Source organism: Chiloscyllium punctatum, chromosome 14 (genome assembly GCF_047496795.1).
Source record: "Chiloscyllium punctatum isolate Juve2018m chromosome 14, sChiPun1.3, whole genome shotgun sequence".
Classification (NCBI taxonomy): domain Eukaryota; kingdom Metazoa; phylum Chordata; class Chondrichthyes; order Orectolobiformes; family Hemiscylliidae; genus Chiloscyllium; species Chiloscyllium punctatum.
The window spans coordinates 41,294,400-41,317,869 of record NC_092752.1 but is presented as its reverse complement, the minus strand read 5'-3'; the positions used below and the strand labels follow the sequence as shown (position 1 = coordinate 41,317,869).

The 23,470-nt window shown below is 40.7% G+C and overlaps 1 protein-coding gene and 1 long non-coding RNA gene across 6 annotated transcripts in view; one reads left to right on the top strand and one right to left on the bottom strand.

The window, feature by feature from the left end:
- Positions 1 to 218: 218 nt before the first annotated feature.
- Positions 219 to 21,632, bottom strand: LOC140485753 (uncharacterized). Of its 4 annotated transcripts, XR_011962425.1 has the most exons (6): positions 21,564 to 21,632; positions 21,178 to 21,305; positions 8,753 to 8,875; positions 7,177 to 7,407; positions 5,916 to 6,061; positions 219 to 1,963 (listed from the first exon to the last, which is right to left on the bottom strand). It is a non-coding gene; the product is annotated as an uncharacterized lncRNA (long non-coding RNA). The 4 variants fall into 4 exon arrangements; XR_011962424.1 differs by lacking the exon at positions 21,564 to 21,632 and having other exon boundaries at positions 21,178 to 21,557; XR_011962427.1 differs by lacking the exon at positions 21,564 to 21,632 and having other exon boundaries at positions 5,916 to 6,056; positions 21,178 to 21,557.
- An 89-nt stretch (positions 21,633 to 21,721) lies between these two features.
- The window catches only part of idua (alpha-L-iduronidase), a 261,756-nt gene continuing 260,007 nt past the window's right edge, over positions 21,722 to 23,470 (top strand). For both annotated transcript variants that reach the window (XM_072584238.1, XM_072584237.1), the window contains exon 1: positions 21,722 to 22,261. In XM_072584238.1, coding sequence (XP_072440339.1) covers positions 22,113 to 22,261 — 149 coding nt within the window. In that variant the 5' untranslated portion in view covers positions 21,722 to 22,112. The remainder of the gene's footprint in view (positions 22,262 to 23,470) is intronic.

Here is a 23,470-nt window from a genome sequence, read left to right as displayed (position 1 = left end):
TTTGATGTTATTGGCTGAACTATATTTAGCTACTTTCCCATTTTCCTCAATTTCCCTCTGGTGCCCACTTCAATATAAATCAGTTGTGTACAAATCTCAGAGATTGAATCAAATATTTTCAACATTGAAATCAGATAAAAAAGGCATAGATCATATATTAATTCTGGTTTTTCTCCAGAACTGCTGAGATTCTCCAGTCATTTTAGAAATATTCAGAATGGATTCATAAATTTCATTGTTGATACATTTAATTGCAACATATGTCAGATTATTTCCAATGCCCTAAAATCTGACTGCTTAGAACAACTTAGTACATGGTTGCAAACTACACAGTATATAAAAAAATTCTCATTCAATATTTTGCTCAGAAAAAGCTACATAATTTTACATGGTCAGCTGGGTTTCTACTGCATATCGAAACAAAAAAGGTTAAACATCTAAACCACATTCATAGCTGCACAAGATGAGATAATACCAATAAATTGCATTAATGTTTACTTGGTTAGGAGAAGCTTGTGCACAAGCTAGCTTTCAAAACAGATGTGCATTACCATATTTGTTGTAACAAGTCTCATCTTTGAGATGCAAGAACAGGTTCGCGCTTGATTACATAGGCTTCCACTACTGTTCACTGGGGCAAACATTTAAGGTCCCATTTAACTGCAAAAGAAACAGGTGACATGGGACACAACTATCTTGCAAGAAATTCATAATTCATCTCCTTTATTTCCAGGATGAATGATCAGGCCACCCTGCTTTTATTATCTGAATAGAAAGCAAGTGAAGGAATAGAAAAGAGATCTGCTTTTATGTAAAAGTTTTCACCATCACAGGTTATTCCAAAAGGATTTAAAGCAAACAAAATACTTAGACACTGGTGTCATAGGAAATTCTACAGCCAATTCTCACACAGCAAGCTAGAGAGCAATAATTGGCAAAAACAGGTGTCCTGGCCAGTGCCTCGGTTCTGCTAAAAAAGGGGTCATGGAGGAATTGTTGCATGTAAAGACTCAATTCAAAAACTAAGTGCTGCTCTCTTATTGTAGTGCTAAGTACTAAAATGGGAACTGAACAACTTGGTGAACACAAAAAGTTAAAATCATTCAGACCACTTATTCTTAAAAATTTACTTTTTAGGAGCAAGGCATCACTCAAGATTTTCTAAAATAAAATAAAAAATAAATGGCTAAAGATGAGAAACAGATTATTTTTCATTACTGTTTTTCAATCACAATGACTAGAAAACATACTTCAAACTTGCTCGGCTACTGTAACTTCAAGAAACCCAGTTTGTCCCAGTCAACTGAATCACTCCTGGCAGGAGAGCACATCCAGCCTGTAAAAGCACTGATCCACAGGAGAAAGCTAATTCTCGGTCGAACAAAAATCACTTCCAACTGAATCATCCTAAAAATTACAAAAAAAAAAAAACCGGGATACCTGGCTGGATTTACTTTCTCATGCTTTGAATTATGAAAGCATGCTTCCAATTCTTGTAGATAAGATTGGTTAGGTCAAAACACCTCAAGGAGATGCAGACCCATCATTTAGCTCTTCAAATCTCAAATAAGCATGGTCAACAATAGCGTTCATTCACAGGAGATGAATTACTTCAGTTGAAATTGCTGAAGGGCTCCCCCTCTCCACCAAAAAAGGTGTTCAAAACAGAGAAAAGAGGCGAAGTGTTATTGCAGGTTTAACAGCTCAGCAAATGCTGGTAGAATGTGCTGCTCATCGGAAAGAATAAAGTGTCCACTACATTAATTTTGGTTAAATTCATAGTGTGAACCAATGTCCTAAATATCAGGGAATATAGATTTTTAAAAAAGTTATAAACCAGCAGTCAGCATTGTCCTTAAAGAGAGACTTATTGACTTTTTGGATTTTCCTCAGATGTACTAGCTGCAGTCAATGTTCTTTTTAAAGGGGTTTTATAGCCAGTCCCATCTTCTTTCTTTATAGACTGAAATGCAAACAAAGACTTCCAATCAATTGTACCATACACAAAAAAGTTAAAAAAAATTAAAGTGTCAATGCATGTCAATCTCAGAATTTCATATGCGGTCTTGGTATTTTCTGGTTATTCAAATAGAATCAAACTTGAGCAAGTTTCAGACAACATTTTTCAAATTGACTCCTAGAATATTTACATTGCTGACTAGTAAGCATTTACAACCCATCCCAGATTGAAGACGATTGTGGTGAGCTGCTTTCTTGAACCACTGCAGTTCCCAGGGGGTACAAATGCTCTGCTGTTTGGGAGCTCCAGAATTTTAGACAATGATAGCGAAGGAATGGTGATCTAGTTCCATGTCAGGATGGTTGGCACTGCAAGGAAACACCGTTCGTGTTGCCACGTAGCTGTTTTTAATCATCGGTTGAGGAGATAGATTTAGGTTTGTTAAAAGAGTCTTGATAAGTTGCTGCATTGCAAGTTGCAGATAGGTATACGCCACTACCTAGATCTGCTATTTTCAGAGTGGCAATTTGTCTGAATGGTTGGACGGAATAAGATTAGGTGCAGGAGACAATACTAGGAACTCTGCGCTAAGACCTGTGGTGCATCCAGTGTTTATATAAAAATCATAATTCTATTAGATTTAAAATAGTGATGGAAAAGGATAGACCAGATCTAAAAGTTGAAGTCCTAAATTGGAGAAAGGCCAATTTTAATGGTATTAGACAAGAACTTTCAAAAGCTGATTGGAGGCAAATGTTCGAGTAAAGGGACAGCTGAAAAATGGGAAGCCTTCAGAAAAATGAGATAACGAGAATCCAGAGAAAGGATGAAAGGAAAGGCTGGTATGTATAGTGAATGCTGGATGACGAAAGAAAAAAATTGAGGATTGGTGTTAAGAAAAAAGGAGGAAGTATGTCAGGCATAGACAGGATAGATCAAGTGAATCCTTAGAAGAGTATAAAGAAAGTAGGAGTATACTTAGAGGGAAATCAAGTGGGCAAACAAAAAAAAATGGGGGAAATGAGATAGCTTTGGCAAATAGAATTAAGAAGGAGAATCCAAGGGGTTTTTAATAAATATATTAACAGACAGAGGGTAACTAGGGAGAGAATAGGGCCCCTCAAAAGATCAGCAAGACGGCCTGTGTGTGGAGCCAGAGAAAAATGGGGGCAGATACTAAACAAGTATTTTGCATCAGTATTTACTATGGAAAAGGATATGGAAGATATAGAATGTAGAGAAATAGATGGTGACACCTTGCAAAATGTCCATATTACAGAGGAGGAAGTACTGGATGTCTTGAAACGCATAAAAAAGTGGATAAATCCCCAGGACCTGATCAGGTGTACCCGAGAACTCTGTGGGAAGCTAGGGAAGTGATTGCTGGGCATCTTGCTGAGATATTTGGATCATCGAATGTCACAGGTGAGGTGCCTGGAGGTTGGCTAATGTGGTGCCACTGTTTAAGAAAGGTGGTAAGGACAAGTCAGGGAACTATAGACCAGTGAGCCTGATGTCGGTGGTGGACAAGTTGCTGGAGGGAATCCTGAGGGGCAGGATGTACATGTATTTGGAAAGGCAAGGACTGATTAGGGATAGTCAACATGGCTTGGTGTGTGGGAAATCATGTCTCAAGCTTGATTGAGTTTTTTGAAGAAGTAACAAAGAGGCTGGATGAGGGCAGTGCAGCAGATGTGATCTACATAGACTTCAGCTAGGCATTCGACAAGGTACACCATGGGAGATAGGGTAGCAAGATTAGATCTCAGAATACAGGGAGAACTAGCCATTTGGATACAGAACTGTAGTTCAAAAAAAAGGTAGAAGAGGGTGGTGGTTGTTTTTCCAGACTGGAGGCTTGTGACCAGTAGAATGCCACAAGGATCGGTGCTGGGTCCACTACTTTTCGTCATTCATATAAAATGATTTGGATGGGAGCATAAGAGTTATAGTTAATAAGTTTGCAGGTGACCCCAAAATTGGAGGTGTAGTGGACAGCAATGGAGGTTACCTCAGAGCACAATGGGATCTTGATCAGATGGGCCAATGGGCTGAGAAGTGGCAAATGGTGTTTAATTCAGATAAATGAGAGGTGCTGCATTTTGGGAAATCAAATCTTAGCAGGACTTGTACACTTAATGGTAAGGTCCTAGGGAGTGTTGCTGAACAAAGAGACCTTGGAGTGCAGGTTCATAGCTCCTTGAAAGTGGAGTCACAGGTCTATAGGATAGTGAAGGAAGAGTTTGATATGCTCTTTTATTGGTCAGAGTATTGAGTCCAGGAGTTGGGAGGTCATGTTGCAGCTGTACAGGACATTGCTTAGGCCACTGTTGGAATGTTGTGCGCAATTCTGGTCTCCTTCCAAAAGATGTGAAACTTGAAAAGGGTTCAGAAAAGATTTACAAGGATGTTGCCAGGGTTGGAGGATTTGAAATACAGGGAGAGGCTGAACAGGCTAGGGCTGTTTTCCCTGGAGCGTCGGAGGCGGAGGGGTGACCTTTGAGGTTTACAAAATTATGAGGGGCATGGATAGGATAAATAGACAAAGCCCTATCCCTGGGGTGGAGGAGTCCAGAACTAGAGAGCATAGGTTTAGGGTGAGAGGGGAAGAGATATATATATAAAGACCTACGAGGCAACTTTTTCCACACAGAGGTTGGTATGTTTATGGAACAAGCTGCCAGAGGATGTGGTGGAGGCTGGTACAATTGCAACATTTAAGAGGCATATGAATAGGAAGGGTTGGGAGGGGTGCTGGCAGATGGGACTAGATTGGGTTGGACTGAAGGGTCTGTTTCCATGCTGTACATTTCTATGACTAAGCCCCAGATGGCCTAATTCTTCCATGATCATAACTTCCCTTCCCATACGGTTGACATGGTGTCTCCAGAGCATCTCCTCCACCTCATGCAACACTGCCCTTGAACCCCACCCTCCCAATGCAAAAGGATAGACAATCAATTGGTTTGGGGGTTGGGTGCAGAATCCATGCCCACAGAGATGGTGTATATTTAAGACAAAGATGGATAGATTCTGGATTCTTGAGATCAAGGGTTACAGAAAGCAGGAAGGGGTTAAGAAACAAAATAATAGCACAGCAGACTTTATTTGCTGAAGGGTCTAGTGCTCCTATAGTTTTGTGATACTGGAGAGTTATTTTGCTCTGATGACCTGCAAGAAATTGAGTGTCTTGAAGGCAGGGTGGGATGTCTCCGATCTACAGGTAGTAAGTGTGTTTACATTGCCATCCCCGGTCATACAGAGCCATTTACATGGCCATCTCCCATTATTCAGAGACAATTAGCATTTCCATCATCCAATTTAAAAAAAACAAAAGACCATTACAGTTAGAATCCTGACTACTCCCTGTAGTTAAGAAATTAGTCACAACAGATTTGACCATTTAGAGATGATTTAGATTATAGTATTTCTGGAAATGATGTGGTCACTGCATTGTCTTGAATGGCATGTGACTGAGGAAGTGACTGGGGGTTCTCTTGTGAGCACTGACTGATGTAAAGATTTGTATAAAAGGAAGAACCGTTTCCTTTGTTCAGGAAGGCCTCTCGACATGCTTTGCAAGCATGGTGAAGTGTGTTAAGAGTTTCTCCAAAAAGGTTGTACTATGCTTAATAAAATTGCTTGTTCACAGAAGTTGGCATATTGCAGTTGCATCAAGAATTTTTGGAAAAAACCCAACGTTATGATCTTAATTTGACAACCACATAAGTAACCAGAAGGGCCAAATGCTCAATGTAAATGGAAAATATTTTTATTCCTTCAAGGTTAAGGACTGGCAGATGAAACAACATTCACAAGAGAGAGGTTATGCAGGAAGAGACTACCTATTTTAATTAGGGAAAGACTGCACAAAGCTACTAAAGGAGGATTGGGGAATCCTGTCTATGAAACAGGATACTAGCATCAAAGTAGGCAAGTGAAATTTTGATCTTACCTCAGAACACAAGGGGATAAGGAAGTGTTGCTTAAACCATACAAGGCGCTAGTCCGACCACAGCTGGATTACTGAAGACTTGTGGTCCCTTTAGGCAAGAAAAGATATGCCGGCATTGAAGGTGGTCCAGAAGTGTGTTACCTGAGCTAATACCAAGTAGGGAGGAACTGGTTAATAGAGGAAAAGGTGAGCATGTACTCATTTGTATGCAAGAATGAGAACGTGCCAGAAACATGCAAGCTTCTCAATCCTAATAAAAAAAACTACTCAAAGCCCATTTACAAATGGTTTTAAAAGTTAATTTAATTTTTATAATCAACATTCTGTCAGCACCTTTGGAAGGGAGAAATTCAAAGGATCAAATGGTGGTGGCTGTGAAGAGACAAGGAGGGGGATGAGGTGAGAATAGAGGGGGGGGAAAAAAAAAGGGAAGGGAAAAATAGGTAAATGAAACTGGGTTGGAAATACAAGTGAATAGGACACAGAAGCCAAAAATGCAGGCAGACATCACAAAATGACGCAGCAGAAAAATAAAAAAGGGGCAAAGTTAAGAACTTAAATAGTAATACTAATGCCAGAAGCTGTTTAAAAAAAATACCCAAAGTAAGGGTGCTGCACAAAGTTTGAGACATTGGAGAAAGTAGAGAACAGAAATCAAAGATAATGGAGCTTGAATCCTGGGATGACAGGCTGAACAAATGGTCTTTCCACAAAAGTAGTCACCCAATCTAAACCAATCTTTCTGATTTTCACATGTTACTTCTCTTGCTCCATGCACTGTTTCTTCAGGGTCTCGGTTGGAAGCAGTCAACTGACTCACAGGCTGCTTGCTCAATGACAATCCAGGCAGAAATTCAGCAGTGAGGGAGCACCAAAAATATTGCCTCTGCATTAAAGAGCAGAGAACAATTCCCCATCTTGGCAATATTTCTCAATCAACATCATTAACAGTTTATCTACTTACAATGGAAACTTTGTGTGCAAATTGTCCATCACTAATGGTTATAACTCTTCAAAAAGAATTTAATTGGTTGCAAAATGCTTTGGGATACCATCAGAGACTACAGAAATGGAGATCTTACCTATTCACCAATCATCCATCTGATCAGATACTTCAACCACAACCTTCACCCCCTCCCCCAAAAATTATTCATACTTGCTAAAAAGTTGACACCAACTAAACTCCATTTTTAAAAAGTCTGAAAATGACTGCATCAAATGCTTTGTAGTCTGAAATGCTTTGGTATTTTGTTCCAAATACCTTTTCTTTGGCTGTACTTATTAGGTGATTTTTCAGCTCTAATTCTTGTGGAGCTGGAACTTTGCCAGTAGGGATGTAATATGGTGTCTTGCAAAGGTCAGTACACAAAGCTTGATCTTCTTTCAATAGCATTTCACATTCTGCCATGTGACCATTTTTCTCTTCAAGTAATGACTCTACTTTTTTTCCCCTGAGTTCCTTTTCCAATTGAAGTGGAGTAGAGCTTTCAGCCTATGAATCAACAACATTTAGTTCAAAGATAGTAATTTTAAACCATGATTGTAAAAATCTTGTTACCCTTGAATTTTGATCAGGAACAGCCTTGCTGTTAAGGACAACTATAAATCAAATAATGTTAAGTTCAGCCCCACCTACTCCAGTAGTTATTTGAAAGAGAACTTCCAAAATGAAGAGGCAAGAACAATTTAGCTGATCCCCATTGCATTTTTCTTTCAAAATCACAAACAAGCCAACCAAATGTGTTCACTTAACAGACTTGCCAAGATCAGGAATATTCTGGACTTTTGATGGGAAAGCTGATCAAATAACCACCTTAGTAACATCACAAGTTGAACTCAATCCTCTTCCAGAGATGAGGGATTTTTCTATTTCTTTTGGATTAATATCCTTGAAGCAGCTAACAAATACACAACAACCTACAAAATGAAGGTATGCCTATGACATTTCAAAATGCAGTTAATTCCTGGGTAGAGTAATCAAAAAACAGTACATAAGTGAAAAATTAGATGCCTTGAAGGGTGTGCACAAAAAACTGTTCAAATAAAAACACACAAAGCAAGATTAGCTAATGGAACTCTTAAGAGGATTAAATAAATGCAACATAAGCAGCATGTTGAACACAGTCAAAAAAAAAGTGGTGCTGGAAAAGCACAGCTGGTCAGGCAACATCTGAGGAGCAGGAGAGTTGATGAAGGAGTTATGCCCAAAATGTGATGTTGAACTGCCAGTTTTTTGTAGTTTTTGCAATTCAAAACCAAACTTTGGGACAATAGTTTGTCAACAGCTAATCTTAGCAACTGATCCACTTCCTCTTTAGGCAGCATGGTGGCTCAATGGTTAGCACTGCTATCTCACAGCACCAGGGACCCAGGTTTGATTTCTGCCTCAGGAAACTGTGCAGAGTCTGCATATTCTCCTAGTGTCTGTGTGAGTTTCCTCCGGGTGCTCCAGTTTCTTCCCACAATCCAAAGATGTGCAGGTCAGTTGAATTGGCCACGCTAAATTGCCCAGTGTTTAGGTGCATTCATCAGGGGTAAATATAGGGTGGGGAATGGTCTGGGTGTGTTACTCTTTGGAGGGTCAGTATGGGCTTGTTAGGCTGAAGGGTCTGTTTCCATTCTGTAAGGAATCTAAACTAAAACTCTTAGCATTCCAGGACCCTATGTAGCACAAGACCCCACAGCAACATGCAGATTGGATATTTGATTTATAGTCAACCTTCATCTAAACAGTTATGGATGAAACAGCAAGATTGCACCAATTGAGAAGTTTTTACTTGAACTCTAGAGAGGTCACTTAAGTTTCACCCTTTTTTTTAAAAAAAAAGGAACATTACCTTATAAGGATCAAGATAAAGCTCAAAACAAGATCTGAAGTTGCACCTTCCATTTCTTAATGGATTCCTTCAATTGTTGCTCCATTTGTTGTTCTTCATAAAAATCATCTGATCAAGACGCTCCTAATAAAAATGTAAAGCATAAACAATTTAAAAGACAGGGCAATAAACTCAGTACAGAATACTGGGAAAATTCATTAATACAAAAAGTGAGCAATTTAACCCATTAACACTGGTTTGTTAAGACCCATTTAGGACAAAAACAGCCTTCTTTACTGGCATACTGTCTATAACCTAAGAAAACACACCCATGCTATTAAAGTCAGTAGTAGGGGGCACCCTATACAAACTTTCACTGCCACAAATCTGTCAATGATGGAGCCTTTGAGCTTATGAGGTGAAGGAAGAAGTGGGAATACCATCACTTGAAAGCTCTTCCAAACCGCAGAATGACATTATCAATTGGCATTTCTTCACAAAGTAAAGTCCCATAAATCCTTTAAGAGCACTATGGGTATGCCCAAGCCACAGACTAGAGAGTGTGCTTCAGGGCAGCTGCTCAACATCTTCGCTCGGGCAAAGAGGGTCAGTAAACTTTTAGCCATCAACACCCGGATCCTGCAAAACAAAAATGTACCTGGACACTTTTGCTCCCCCGTTTAAAATTGTCCATTTAAAACAATAGAAAAATATAACACATGATGGAAAAGGAGTTTGTATCAAACTTTTTCCCCCAAACATTTAGCCTATACTCCTTCTGTGAACTCCTTTGCCCCCTCTGCAACCTACATTCATAGTTTTCTAGCCATTTTGGATCACTGGCACATTTAGTTACTGAGTATCACATGGATGTGGAGTACACTCTTGTTAATTACCTAGAAGCCTTAATTATCACCACCTGTAAATTCTGTGCCTGTGCACTTCCCTCCAAAATTTACTTGAAGCAGCACTGAAAACTTCTGATTTCAAATAAACCTTGTGGACCATAACCTGGTGTCCTGATCATATCACATTAGCAACTTGCCTTCCCCTCTACCAGAAAAATCTGGATTCAAGTCCCATCTGCATCTGAGGTGTTCATTATGCCTAAGTAGGTTGAAATCAAACTATTTGCATGCAGTCCCATTAAAGTCAATGGATATAGATTGTTAATAATTGAGGCTTCAGTATAGATTTTGTTACAACACTATCTACTAACCAGATTTCATGTTTCCTTTAAGCTAACCAATACTCTATGCTACACGTGTTACCCTCACACCATGAAGCTCTTATTTTGGGTGGCAACCTTTAAGGATACCTGTTACATTCTTTCCAGAAATCCAAATGTACCATTCAGGTTTCCCTTTATCCATACTGCACGTTACTTCCTCAAAAAAAAGTAACAGTAAAATCAAAACACTTTCCCTTTCCAAAAAGGAAAACACAGGCAACACATCTACCTGTTTTATGATTTAAGTGCCCAGTATAACCAGAATAGCATCAGACTCTAGGCCATATAATCTCAAAAATTCCCATGTAGTACTCAGGTGTTCCACAAATTACATGCTAATCAGCAGCCTGAAAAATACATTCAACACCAATATTTTTCACTGGCAACTAGATACAGACTGCTCACACTCCTTCCCTGCCAGAATCATGGCAAATTTGTTGCTTTTCTGGTGTTGTATCTGGAAACCCAAGTCACTTAGAATATTAGAGTGTGCAAAATCTGCAGAGCTTAAAAAAAATAAAATAAAAAAAAGTGGCTGAAGTTTATAATTTGAATATAGAAATTCTCATCCCTGAAAATTAGCCTTTAGCTGCTCAAACTCCCTCAGATGAGCCTCTAAATGCTTAGTGGGAATCTGCACAGGGTCCATCACCTTCCCACTCCTGGTTCCTCTTGCTCAGATGTTCTTTATTTAAGAGAGTTACTTGACCTATGGGACTGGCACACAGCAGCAGGTAACCTTATCTATTCCCAAAATCATGGTGGTCTAATTCAACAGCTATACCCCTTTAGGTAAAAACAATGACTGCAGATGCTGGAAAGCAAATACTGGATTAGTGGTGCTGCAAGAGCACAGCAGTTCAGGCAGCATCCAACGAGCAGCGAAATCGACGTTTCGGGCAAAAGCCCTTCAATCAGCTATACCCCTTACACTATACCACAAGAGTCATAATCAGTTCAGACACCTTGTAACAAGACCAGTTATTGCAAAGTGCAAGCAATTCAAAATTATATATGGAGACATTTCATTATTATTAGAGTTCAAAGACTGAGTCAATCAAATCACACTTGCTTAGCAATTGGCTTTTAGCATAGGATTAGAGTGGTGCTGGAAAAGGGGCTTTTGCCCAAAACGTCAATTTTCGTGCTCCTCGGATGCTGCCTGACCTGCTGTGCTTTTCCAGCACCACTCAATCTAGACTGATTTCCAGCATCTGCAGTCCTCATATGCAGACAGGGCAAACGTGAACCAGCAGTGGACAATTCAGGTAAACCTGTTCTGCTATTTATTATATTAAATGTGGCTGATCTCAGCTCAACTACAAACTCACTTTACACTCCACTCCCTATAATCCTTCACAATCCACTGAGTAGTTGCTACCCCTTCTCTAGAACCATGGCCTGTCTAGATTGCCCCACAAGGAAAAAAAAATCCACCCTTAATTATAGAGAGTCAGAGATATATAGCACGAAAACAGATCCTTCAGTCCAACCCATCCAGACATCCCAAATAAATCTAGTCTCATTTGCCAGCACCTGGCACATATCCATTCAGATGCCTTTTAAATATTGTATTTGTACAAATTCCTCTGGCAGCTGATTCCATACACACACCAAGGCCTCCCCCTCCCCCCAACCGGGAAAAATCCCGGTCTATTTACCCTATCCATGCCCCTCATTTTAAGCTTCTAGAGGTCACCCTTCAGCCATCAATATTCCAGATTACTCAGCCTTTCCCTATGGCTCATAGAACCAGTGTTGTACAGCATGGAGAGGGGCCTTTTAGCCCAAGCTGACCAAAATGTACATCATTTCTAACCCCAGTTCTTTATAATTGGCTCATCTTTCTAATCCTTTCCTATCCATGTATTTGTCCAAATATCTTTTAAATGTTGCTAATGTACCCACCTCAACTACTTCTATTGGATGTTGACCGTTATCAAAACCACGGATGTTGACCGTTATCAAAACCACTATTTTAGAAAACTGAATGAATAAGGATAGTCATCTTCCGAGTGTGAGTTACCAAGTGTAGTTGTGGGTTGGCTTGTGTCATCTCATGAACACAGTTAAAATTGCCCAAAACCATTAGATGGCAGACACTCCCTGTATTGTCTCAGTTGTGGCCAAGGTTGTGAGTAAGTTGCAACAGTGTGGTGCATTGCTTGCTGCCCCCTTGCATATGTAGTTTAAGCTACAGAGGGAAAGCATAACTTTAGTTTACTGTTTCAGTTGTCTAGAATCATCAGCCGGACATATGATTCACTCACTTGACCTCCCAACCTAGGTGGTTAGGGTACAGTTGGTCAACATCAATCATACTTGCACTTGGGGCACTGGCGACTGACCTCCAAGCTCTGTTGAATACAGTCAATCCCCTTTAACACCTTGCATACCTCAATTACACCTCCTCCCATTCTGAGTGAGTGAAGTATACTTTTAAACTACAGAATCTTTCTCAAGACAAACGCACATCTCTGGAAATCGATCCAGTGAACCTCAATTGCCGCCAATGAAATTAGATCCTATGTCGAGGAGGCAAAAATTGTACACAATACTCCAGATGTAGTCTCACTCACTCCTTGTGCATTTGCAGAAATACTTTCCTACTCCTTTAGGATAAAGGCCAAATTCCATTTGCCTTGCCTTCTGTGCCTGCATACTGGTTTGTTGCAATTTGTGCATTGGGATCTGGTGTTCTTCTGTACCAATGCATAGATATTTCTCTATTTTAGAGAAGTTGACTTTCTATTCCTAAAATAGAAAACTTCACCTATCCACATTAAACTTCATCTGCCAGAGATCCAAGATAGCAGCAATGCAGTAGGTCTGCCCTGTTTGGCTCTGTACCAGAACCCAGACAAAGACATGGTGGAAAAAAAAGTAATAAATTTGGTAGTTTTGAATCTCCAGAATTGCTGTATGAGGAGGGAGAGTTTAATTGATTAAGAAAAATGACTAAGGGAAAAGCACAGCAAAGATTGCACCAAGCAGGGCACTCCTGCGACTGAAGCGTTGGCCTCCACAAAACGCCCCAGGGGACCTCTGGAGTACAGCTTTATTTGGGAAACTCAAGATTGATTCAGCAATGGTGGAAACCCAGGCTATGCTGGAACGGATCTCGGTCATGCTGCCAAAGCATGACCAGGAGATTCAGAATCTTGGAGCAGCAGACTGTGGCTTCCAAAACTATAGCACAATCCTGGTCAGGTCTGGTCAAAGCCCTGGAATAGCAGGTAGTCCTTAGTAAAGCAGGTTGATGCCACGAAAGTCAAGGCCATTGGAAGAACATCTGCTTGATTGGGCTGTTGGAACAGGAAGGCGGCCAGCTGGTCAGCTTCTTGGAGCAATGGTTCCTGCAGTTTTGAAGTTGAAAGTCAGGGCAGGCCAGGTGTAGGTCAAGCAGACCCACAGGGTTGCAGTACGCAGGCCTGGATCATAGCAGCACCCCTGCCCAGTCCTAGTGCGACTGACACTATAGAGATAAATTATGCAGGAAGTTTCTGGAACACTGGGGGAAGGATCCACAGGCTCTGGTCTGGTATACAGAGGATGAAGGATTCTGCTTTTCCAAGACTTTGTGGCTGTGATCTGCAAGAGGAAGGCCTTAAGAGGTAAAAAGGAGGCTGAGGGATTTGAACATTTAGTACTCCAAGTTATCCGGCAATAGTACATTTCAGCCACACAGGGTCCGTATTTAATTATGACTTCCTGGAAAAAGGAAAAGACTTCCTGGACACCTTAAAATAGACTGGCTGGCTCAAATAAAGTGATCAATAGCATTCACTTAGTTTGCCTGGTTTTGTTTTACTGCAGAGAAAACAATGTGTGGGTCCCTTTTATCCGGCCCCCCACACCCTTTGTTTTACCATCATTCCGTTTCAATTTCTCAGTACAGGATGGAGGGGGGTTTATTTTATCAGGATTGCCTGGGATCAAAGTATGGATAGGATAGGTTGAGTGCCCACCTTTTAAAAATTCTCTTGTTGTAAGACGAGTGTTACTTTTTAAAAAGAAAAGTTTGTTTTGCCAGAGTTTAGTGCACAGCTTCAGCTAGGAGCCATGGAGGGGATATGGGTAGTATGAGCACCCCCTGTGGGCAAGGGGAAAGTCTCCTCTTATTTGTGTTATATGTTGGTTCATTGTAAAAGTAGTTGTTAGAAGTTTTTAGTAGTTCTTTTTTCAAATTTATACAAACTGTTTTCATTCTGTGCGCTAAGAGAAAAGGGTCAATGCAGCCTTGGTGTAAGGAACACACCTAACGAATAAGGACCACTAGTTACAGCAGGGAGGGTTTGACCAGGTATTTTCTCATCCATTGAGAGTAGAGAGTTGCTAGACTCATCCAGAAGAATCTCCCATTTCAGCTGTTAGACCAAATTAAAGGACGAATAAGGATCATAAAGCTTTATGGGCAGTTTAATACATGGATACTGGATTAGTGGTGCTGGAAGAGCACAGCAGTTCAGGCAGCATCCAACGAGCAGCGAAATCAACGTTTCGGGCTAAAGCCCTTCATCAGGAATTTATTCCTGATGAAGGGCTTTTGCCCGAAACGTTGATTTCGCTGCTCGTTGGATGCTGCCTGAACTGCTGTGCTCTTCCAGCACCACTAATCCAGTATTTGATTTTCAGCATCTGCAGTCATTGTTTTTACCCAGTTTAATACATGGAGAAGAGTATGGGATCTTGAATGTATATTGCCCCTGGCACACCACCCCCCCCTCAAATTTAACAGACATGCTTTCCAGGCTGATGGCCCTTGTGGCGCATCACACAATTACAGGGAGAGGCTTTAACTGACTTATGGACCCCAAAAAGGTGGACAGGATGCCACAGTTTCATGGCTATATCCCCACAAACCAGACAGCTGGTGGACCTGAACAGGGAGCTGGGGTTGGATGTGTGGCGATGTCTTCACCTAGAGGGCAGGGACATCACCTTTTTCTCTAAATCCACACAAGTGCTACATGAGGATTGACTTTTTTTGCCCCAATTGGCCTTTTTGAATTCAGTGCTGTCCTGCAGAATTGGGACCAGAGCAATTTCTGATCATGTGGTAGTGTACATGGAAGTTAAGGCCAGTGGTGATGGTTCAGGCTCACATGGCTCCTTTCCTGCTGAAGGATAGGAAGTTTGAGTTTTTTTTGCAGGAATTTAAAATTTTTTGCAATGCTCATTTGGGCACGGCCAGTAATGTGTCAGTGCTCTAGGAGACTGCCAAGGCCTATGCAAGGGATTTGATTATTTCTTACTCAGCAACTAGAAAGTGACAGAGGGGAGAACAGCACCGTATGCTCAAGGCCCAGCTGAAGGCAGCTGAGACAGCATACTTTGACAGGCAGACAGAAACCATGTTGCATCAGATTACAGCTCTCAAAGCTGCTCTGAATGCTGCACTCACCTGACAGCAAAGAGGGAGATTTCCTTTGCTTAACAGAGATTATTCGAGTAGGGTGATAAACCGGGTAGGTATCTGGCATACCTGGCCAGAAAGAAGAGTGGCCCCCAATCTATCACATCCACAAGAGTGTGCTGGTACTCACATGCGATTCCAAAAGATTAATGCAACATTCAGGAAGTTCCAAGTTGTACTGAGGGCTGAGGACAGATTGGCGAAGATGAAGTCCTTTAAGATCTTGGACCTCCCAGGTGTAACTTTAGAGGTGTCTCTTGAATGCACTTCTGACAATTCAAGAGATACAGGAAGCAGCGAGGTAGCTCTTGAGTGGTAAAGCCTCTGACCCAGACTGATTTCAGAGCAAGTTGTGAGTATATAAACATGCTGGCCAGGCCAATGTTGGATATGTACAATTATTCATACAGTCAGGACTAATATCCATCCTCAAAGAAGGAAATATTTCTCTTATTCTCAAAAGAAGAAGGAGACCCCCAGAGGGTTGTAATGGATTTTAAAACTGTTGAAAATGCTGGCATTGAAGGTGGTCTTGCCCTTCATCGTAAAGGAGAACCAGACAGGTTTTATTCTGGGTTGCAGGTCTTCTAATAGGAGTACTAAATATCTCAGTTATGCCAGCAATTTAGGATTCCAGGCTTGGTAGTCTCCCTGGATGCAGAGAAAGCATTTGTCTGGGTGGATTGGCTGTACCTTTTATGTCTGGAACAGTTTTAAATAGACAGATAGGAGTAGATACAGCACAGAAAAGGCCCTTTGGCCCACAATGTGCCAAGGTTTTACCCTAATGTGAAATATAGTAACTTAACTGCACCCCTCAACTCACTGCTATCCATGTGCATGTCCAGCAGTCACTTAGATGTCCCCAATGACTGCTTCCATCACCACAGCTGGCAATGCATTCATAACTCTGCATAAAGAACTTACCTCTGATGTTTCCTTTATACCTTCCTCCTAATATCTTCAAACTGACTCCTCATACCAGTCAAACCTGCCCTGGGGAGAGGTCTCTGGCTATTGACTCTACCTATTCCACTCTATCTTGTATACCTCGATCAGGTCTCCCCACTTTCTCCTCTTCTCCAGAGAGAGAAGTCCAAGCTTATTCAACCTCTCTTCATAAGGCAAGCCCTCCAGTCCAGGCAACATCCTGGTAAACCTTCTTTGCACCCTCCTCAAAACCTCTTTCCTAGATTAGGGCAACCAGAAATGGACACAATATTCCCAAGTGTGGTCTCACCAGGGACTTGTAGAGCTGTAGCAAAACCTCATGGCTCTTTAACAGGGGGAAAAAAAAAATCAATTTTATGAAAGCCAAAAACACTACATGCTTCCTTAACAACCCTATCCACTTGGGTGGCAACTTGCACACCCAGATCGATCCCTCTGTTCCTCCACACTGCCAAGAATCCTGTCTTTAATCCTATATTAAACATTTGCATTCGACCTTCCAAAATGCATCATTTTGCATTTATCCAGGTTGAACTCCATCTGCCACTTCTCAGCCCAGCTCTGCATCCCATCTAGGTCTTGCTGCAACCTAGAGTAGCCCTCTATGCCATCGACGACACCTCCAACCTTTGTCATCTGCAAACTTACTAACCTCAAAATCATTTATAAAAAACTACAAAGAGCAGAGGCCCAAGAACAGAGCCCTGCAAGACCCCACTCAACACTGACCTCCAGGCAGAATACTTCCCATTTACAACCACTTTCTGCCTTCTGTCAACCAACCAATTCTGAATCCAGATAGCCAAATCTCCCTGTATCCCATACTTCCTGAATGAGCCTGCCATGGGGAACCTTATCAAATGTCTTGCTGAAGTCCATTTACACCACATCAATTGCTAGACTTTGGGCAATCTGTCATCTTGTCACCTCCTCAAAGAACTCAGTAAGATTGGAGGCATAATCTGCCCCTCAAAAAAAAAAAGAGTTATGCTGTCTTTCATCACACTATGCTTTGCCAAATAGTCATAAATCCTATCCCTCCGAATTCTTTCCAAAACTTTGCTGACCACAGACGCAAGACTGACTGGTCTGTAATTGCCAGGGGTTTCCCTATTACCCTTCTTGAAAATAGGAACATTCACCTCCTTCCAACACTCTGGTACGACTCCTGTAGAGAAGTTTGTCTCGGAGGGGTTCCCCCCCCCCCCAGTGGGTGGCAGTGTTATATAGCAATCCTAAAGCAGTGGTTCTCACTAATGGTATACAGTCTGTGAATTTTAGTATTGGTAGAGGCAGCTGACAAGGGTGCCCCCTTTCACCTTTATTATTTATGTTGCTGATTCAGCCGTTGACAGAGGCCATCCAGAGGGACCACAATATAAAAAGTTGTCCTGGAGGTAGGATCAAGACAGCACAAGATCACCCTTTATGTGGATGTTCTTTTCTTTCTAACTAACCTGACGATATCTGTGCCCTGTTTAATATAAGTAATTAATCTATTTGGTTATTTTTCCCGGTCTAAAAATCAATTTTATGAAGTCGGGGGGGTCATGCCTATTGTGTTTGGGGGTGGGGAAGAAAAAGGGTGGCACGCGGTGTGTGGTGATATTAGAGTACCTGATCTTAGGGGTGGAATCAGATTCCCTTTCAGGTAGTCACAGAAGTTTCCTGTTTAGGCATTTTTCCATCACCCAGGCCTTTGATCAAAAATGTAAGGCTAGCTTTGTGCAGTTGCGAGAGAAGATAAGACAGGACCTCCACCACTGGGGAGGATCTTGCATATCCTGAATAGCTCTATCAAAATGAATGTTCTTCCTCATTTATTATTATATCCCATGTGAATGCTCCCTTTGATGTTGCCTGGGCAAGCACTATGAAAGCTTGACATATGGCTTGGTTCTTTTATTTGGCATCACAGGCAGCTTAAGCCTGCCAAATTGCAGCTCCCACAGGGATTGGAGGGTATGGATTTTGCAGACTTTAAGAAATATCAATTATTTCAATTATGTTCTCCTATGTGGCTGATTAGGCTTGCCAGGACCCATGGTCAATTTGGCTGGACATCAAGGCCTCCCAGGCAAAATGCCCTCATTAATTTGGGGTTAACAAGGCTAGGACTGTTATGGACCATTGCAGAAATCAGATTGCCCTTAACAGTTAAAGCATGGAGAATGATGCGACAAAGTGAGGGCAATTTTAAAAAAGTCCTCTTTTACTCCCATAGTAGGGATGTTAGCATTTCAGTTGGGATCGATGAATTCTGGATTTAGGCTCTGGGAGTCTTTTTGAGCAGTTGAGTCAGAAATGTAAACTCTGGTTATGGACTTCATACAAAAAAAAACTACATGAATGGTTAGTCCCTACAAGTTAGAAGTGGAGAAGAGAGTACTTTGGTCCACAATACTCTGTCAGCACCCTCTCATTTATTTGGAGTGTTTTGAAGGACATTGAGTGGCTGTGTGGAATCTAGACTCAGGGATTGGGTGTGGAGATCACGTCAGAGGCATAGGAGGATATGTGGGAAAATGCAAGGAAGATTGATGTGCAACAGGATGCAGGCTATGCAACAAAATAAAAAGTACTCCATTGGGCTTATTATTTGGCACCAGAGCAACTTGTGAAATTTAAGGACTGGAGCATCCCCAATGTGCCCCATGTATAAAATAGATATTGGTACTCTTACTTTGAGTGTGGTCATTGGGGCACAAAAGCAAGTGTTTTGGGAACCAGAGGTCAAGATAGTTTGAGTTGGTCTTTCCACCCCCACCCCCCCCACCTCTTTCTTAATTGCATAGAGTACATTAGTAGCTATTTTAATAATATTTTTGTAGTAATTTTCTAAAAATTAGAATCTTTTCCTCAAAGATATTTTACAAAAAAAACTTCAGCTGCCAAAATGTTGGCCCAGTCACTTAACCTATCCATTTAGCAATTTCTTCTTTCATTGCAACTTTTCCACCTACTTTAGTGTCATCTGCAAATTGGAAAGTCCAGAGGCAAGGGGATAGTGACTCCCCTTGCCATGAAGATCACATTTAACCAAGTGCAGCATTGAAGAGCTGAGCAAAAATTACAGCTAATGGGAATCAAGTGTGGAAATTTGATGTCACAACATCTTCAGATCTATTCACAAATGGAAGCAGTCCATGGCTAATGCAATAAGACCCAGATGAGAAACTTCATGGAGAGAGATGTTAGTGTGAATTCTCCTACTGCAGGAAGTGTATCCAAGCTTAGGTTGACAGTAACATTTATGTCACAAATGCTAGGCAATGACCATCTCCAACAATAGTTTCTGGTATCATTCACTCTGAACATCACTATCACCCTGGAGTGTTACCATTGACCAGAAAGTAGACTGGCCTAGTCTCACACACTAACAACTGACCTGTTGTAGTAATCTTGCAGTGTGCAATTTATCATTTGACTCCCAAAACTTGTCCACCATCCAAAAATCATCTATGGTGCTTGTTAACTAGCCAGAATAGACAAGTCCAAAACTTAAAGATGAAGCAAATGCACAATGTAAGTTCATTCTCACCACTGCCCACAGTAACAGCAGTGCTGCAGCTATAAGATGCACTGAAAGGCTCTCGAGACACATCTACCAAACCCAAGCCACTAATCATCTATAATGGAAGGATGGCAGGTAAATGACATGCTCACACAAGTTCTCCTTCTGAGTCAGCCACCATCCTAACTTGAACTATATTACCATTCCTTCACTGTCAAAATTCTCAATCTTCCTCCATAAAAAGCACTTTGGTATAGGTACAACCATAACAAACTTAGAGGCAACTCAGCAGTTCCAAAGCAACTAGTTTGGAGCAAAAAAAAACCAAGTAGCACTAAAATGCCCACTTGCCAAAAAGCTACACAACTAGATCAAGTTAGAAAGTACCTAGCCTTTTCTACAAAAGAAAACATTCCACTACATCCTCCCACCCCCCCCAAGAATAAAAGCATGGATGTAATTTTTTTCTCCCTCATGCAATGCTAAGCATAAGCTCAGCACTCTTTAGTTGCAATTCCTTAAACTTCAAGCACTTGCTACAGATTCAATTACTACAAGTTACACAATCTCCAGCCCACACATTACCAGTTCCAACATAACTTCCATCCTAGCATCTTTACAAAATGACATTTCAGATCAGATATACTAGTTATATTAAAGTTTAGTTATATGTTGAATTAAAATTCACATCTCTGGTACCACCTTACATATTTATCTAAGGTCTTCAAATATCTACAAAAAAAGTAATAGTGAGTATTCGTGAACTACAGAAAGCTGAAGGTAAAGCATATCACCCCCCATTGCAGTGAGTTTCCAATTTAACAGTCAGACCTGGTCATCACCAGTGTGCTCCCACTCTCTCATCTCATCCAAAAGTATAAGGACAGACCTTAGAAACATTAACAAACCATCATGCTGCTCTTACCTGCTCTACAGCAAGTCATTGAGCAGCAAAGGCAGACAAGAAAACCACAGCAAAATTGACTATTAGCATTACTAACTTGCCATTAAATACTTTTCAGCAGTGTGGGGAAAAAAAAAAGAGTAAATAGTAGTAATTTCTACCATCATTAACCCTTTCATAAGGCACAGTGACATTCTTCATAGTTAGGCTGTTACTACCCCGATTCAAAAGAAGCCCATTTATTCCCAGTCATTTCAAAATAACTTTTTTCCCCCCCAGCCTAAGGGTCAAAAATTCTCAACTTAGACGAATTGTTCCATATTTTAAACTGACCTCCACATAAAAAAGGCAAGTTAAATAACTATTCGTGTAACTCCATAAACAACCCTTCAAACTTTACTTAACGTAATCATCAGATATTTAAGAGTACCTCTATACACTGCCGAGGCCATCAACTCAACCCGCTTGTCTTCCGGAATACCAACAACGTCCCAGGTATGTTGGAGTTTCGCCAACTTCGTATTCAGAAGATGATCTATTGATGAAGCTAGAACCTCACTGGAATAAAAGTTTGCACAAACATGCAAATAAGCGCTCAAAAGAAGCTTAAACCATAGATGCGTTCAAAAGCAATGGCAGGTCTAGCTCAAAAACACCTGGACATAAGCTGTTAAGAACTTCCATACGTTTTATAACATCACACTTTCAAGATAAATCAAGCGCATCGAATAGACACAAATAAAACAACATATGCAACCTAGAAGGGAGGAATTAGTAAATCAAACCAAACAAGGAATAACAGACTAAACAACTCACAGCTGCTTTGAGCAGCCTCAGATTTAAATCCAACCGTCTCCGCGCGAGCGCGATCAACATGGATCTTCCTCAGCCAATAGGAGTAGGGACGTAAACATGGTAGCCAATTAAAACGAGACTTCCGGTCTCGAGGCGGGCTCCACTGTCACGTGAGGGTGTTGGTTTCTTTTACAGTGCCTGAAGTGAATTCCTCCCGTCGCGTGGAGAATGCAACTTCTTTGAAAGGAATGATTATAAAATGACCGTGAAAGCTACTTTAAATATTTAAAAACATTTATAAAATTGTAGTCGTTTTTTGGTATAAAAACAGGATTGACAGTTCGTTAGTGAGAGGACTCTGCACTTTCCACTGCAGAGATCGAGGAGGGGCAGCAACTAAATAAACAAGTGAAGGACTTCTTTACAGCAAAATCTGTTGATGTTATTGTCAACTGCAATGTTTGGATTGAGCTAGAACTGTAAAGCTCAAGAGTGCGTTCAAAACAATATCTGAGGCATTCCTTCATCTGTGGGGAGTGCGAAGACTACTATTGCTTTTGTACATTAATCATGAACCGTCTGATTGTTGCTTTGTACTGCATAACGCTAAGTTATGCCTCGACACATCCACAACATGGACCTCAGTTTTTTTCAATTACAGTGGATGCATCTAAAGCTCAAAGACAGTTGAGACATTTCTGGAGGAGTACTGGATTTTGGTAGGTTTCTAAAAAAAATGCTATAGAAACATGTAGGATTGTCACCTTCAGTAGTTGGTGTATGAGACCCTTAAGCAGTAGTGAAAGAATGCATGTGTATTTGATCAAATTAGAACTAACAAATTTGGTGAATGTATTTGCTTTTACAGAATTCTTTTGAATCTGGAATAGTCTCAGTAGATGGAAAGAAGTGCTACTCAAGAAATGAGGGAGAGAGAAAAGATAAAACATACAAATTAGGAGCAGGAGAAGGCTGATTATGACTAGTGGTCTCCACTTTATTGTTAGTCAGGAATCTTTCAAAATGGGTCTTTAAAAGATTCAGTGACCCTCCCTCCACTGCTCTCCAGAACACAGAAAAGAACTCTGATCTTCACCATTGGTTTAACTTTAATTTTGAATCTTTTATCCCACAGTTTGAGTCTTTCCCCATGTGAACAACAAGCTGGCTAACTTGACATTGGTAATATGAAAAATATTAGAACCTAATTGGGGATGTAATTATACATGTGTTAGTAGGATACATGAAAACGTTAAAATGTTAGTAAGTTTTGAAAAGACTTGTAGCTCAGGTTGAAATTCTGAATGTTCATTCCAGAACATCAAAATATGTTTAACAGAGGGTGGACTTGTTCGACCATTTTGGAGAGTTTTCTGAAACAAAAACAAAGTTTTGGAGAAACTCGGCACATCTGGCAACATCTCTAGAAATAAAAGCAAGAGTTAATTTTTGAGTGCAATAATTCTTCTGTCTATATTTCAGCATTCTCTGTGGTTTGCTGACTAGCAGTAGTTCTCCCTTGATTGACAAATTCAATATCCAACCATTTGCCAGTCCACGAAAATAACAGTAACCAGGTGGTAAATCATCTACAATGTTCTTAGAATAGTAATTGACCAGGCCTTGTCCCAACAACACAAGCCTTTTGTTCATTTTTTTTAAAAACGATCTGTTGTCCAAAGTTCAATTCTCAAGTGCAAACCAAAATGAGAAAAAGGAAAAATAGGACGAAGGTCACTTTAATTAGATTGAGAACAGGTTTGTTTTGGTCAAATTTGATTAAGTAAAATAAAATACACCTGCCAGATGCTGGAGAGCTGAAACAAGCAAAAACAGAAAATCATGGAGAAACTCAAGCAGATCTGACAGCCTTTGTGAAAACAAGGCAGATGTGGTATTTTGAGTACAGTGATCCTTTTCGGAACTGA